General features: G+C 62.2%; 1 protein-coding gene across 1 annotated transcript in view; it reads right to left on the bottom strand.

The window, feature by feature from the left end:
- The window catches only part of LOC104525746 (solute carrier family 22 member 5), a gene marked incomplete at its 5' end in the record, with an annotated part of 25,244 nt that extends 24,914 nt beyond the window's left edge, over positions 1 to 330 (bottom strand). The window contains one exon of the mRNA XM_010168981.1: positions 247 to 330. Coding sequence (XP_010167283.1) covers positions 247 to 330 — 84 coding nt within the window. The remainder of the gene's footprint in view (positions 1 to 246) is intronic.
- Positions 331 to 333: the final 3 nt, after the last annotated feature.

Raw genomic sequence — 333 nt, 5'->3', positions numbered from 1 at the left:
GAGACGGGCCGGGTTGGGGTTTTGCCACACCCCTGCCACAGCGGCTGAGGAACATGCTGCCTTTGCAGGCTGCTTTTGCAGACAGAGAAGATCTCAAGATCCATTTTGCCCATCAGATTTAACCGCAGGGTGATGCCCAAGCTAGGGGAAAACCACACCGGTGCCACCATCACCACACGCTTCTCTTCAACCCCACCGGGGCAACCTCCCCGCGTGTCTTCCGCTCCCCCGCAAAGCCCCCCGCACCTCGGTGACGATGGTGGAGCGATAGACGTCCCGGCTGTACTCCCAGCCGTCCAGGCACGGCTCCTGCTCCAGAGACCCCAGCTCCAC

Source organism: Antrostomus carolinensis, unplaced genomic scaffold, assembly GCF_000700745.2.
Source record: "Antrostomus carolinensis isolate BGI_N321 unplaced genomic scaffold, ASM70074v2 scaffold19075, whole genome shotgun sequence".
In the NCBI taxonomy this organism is placed as follows: domain Eukaryota; kingdom Metazoa; phylum Chordata; class Aves; order Caprimulgiformes; family Caprimulgidae; genus Antrostomus; species Antrostomus carolinensis.
This window is presented reverse-complemented; position numbering and strand designations above follow the sequence as displayed.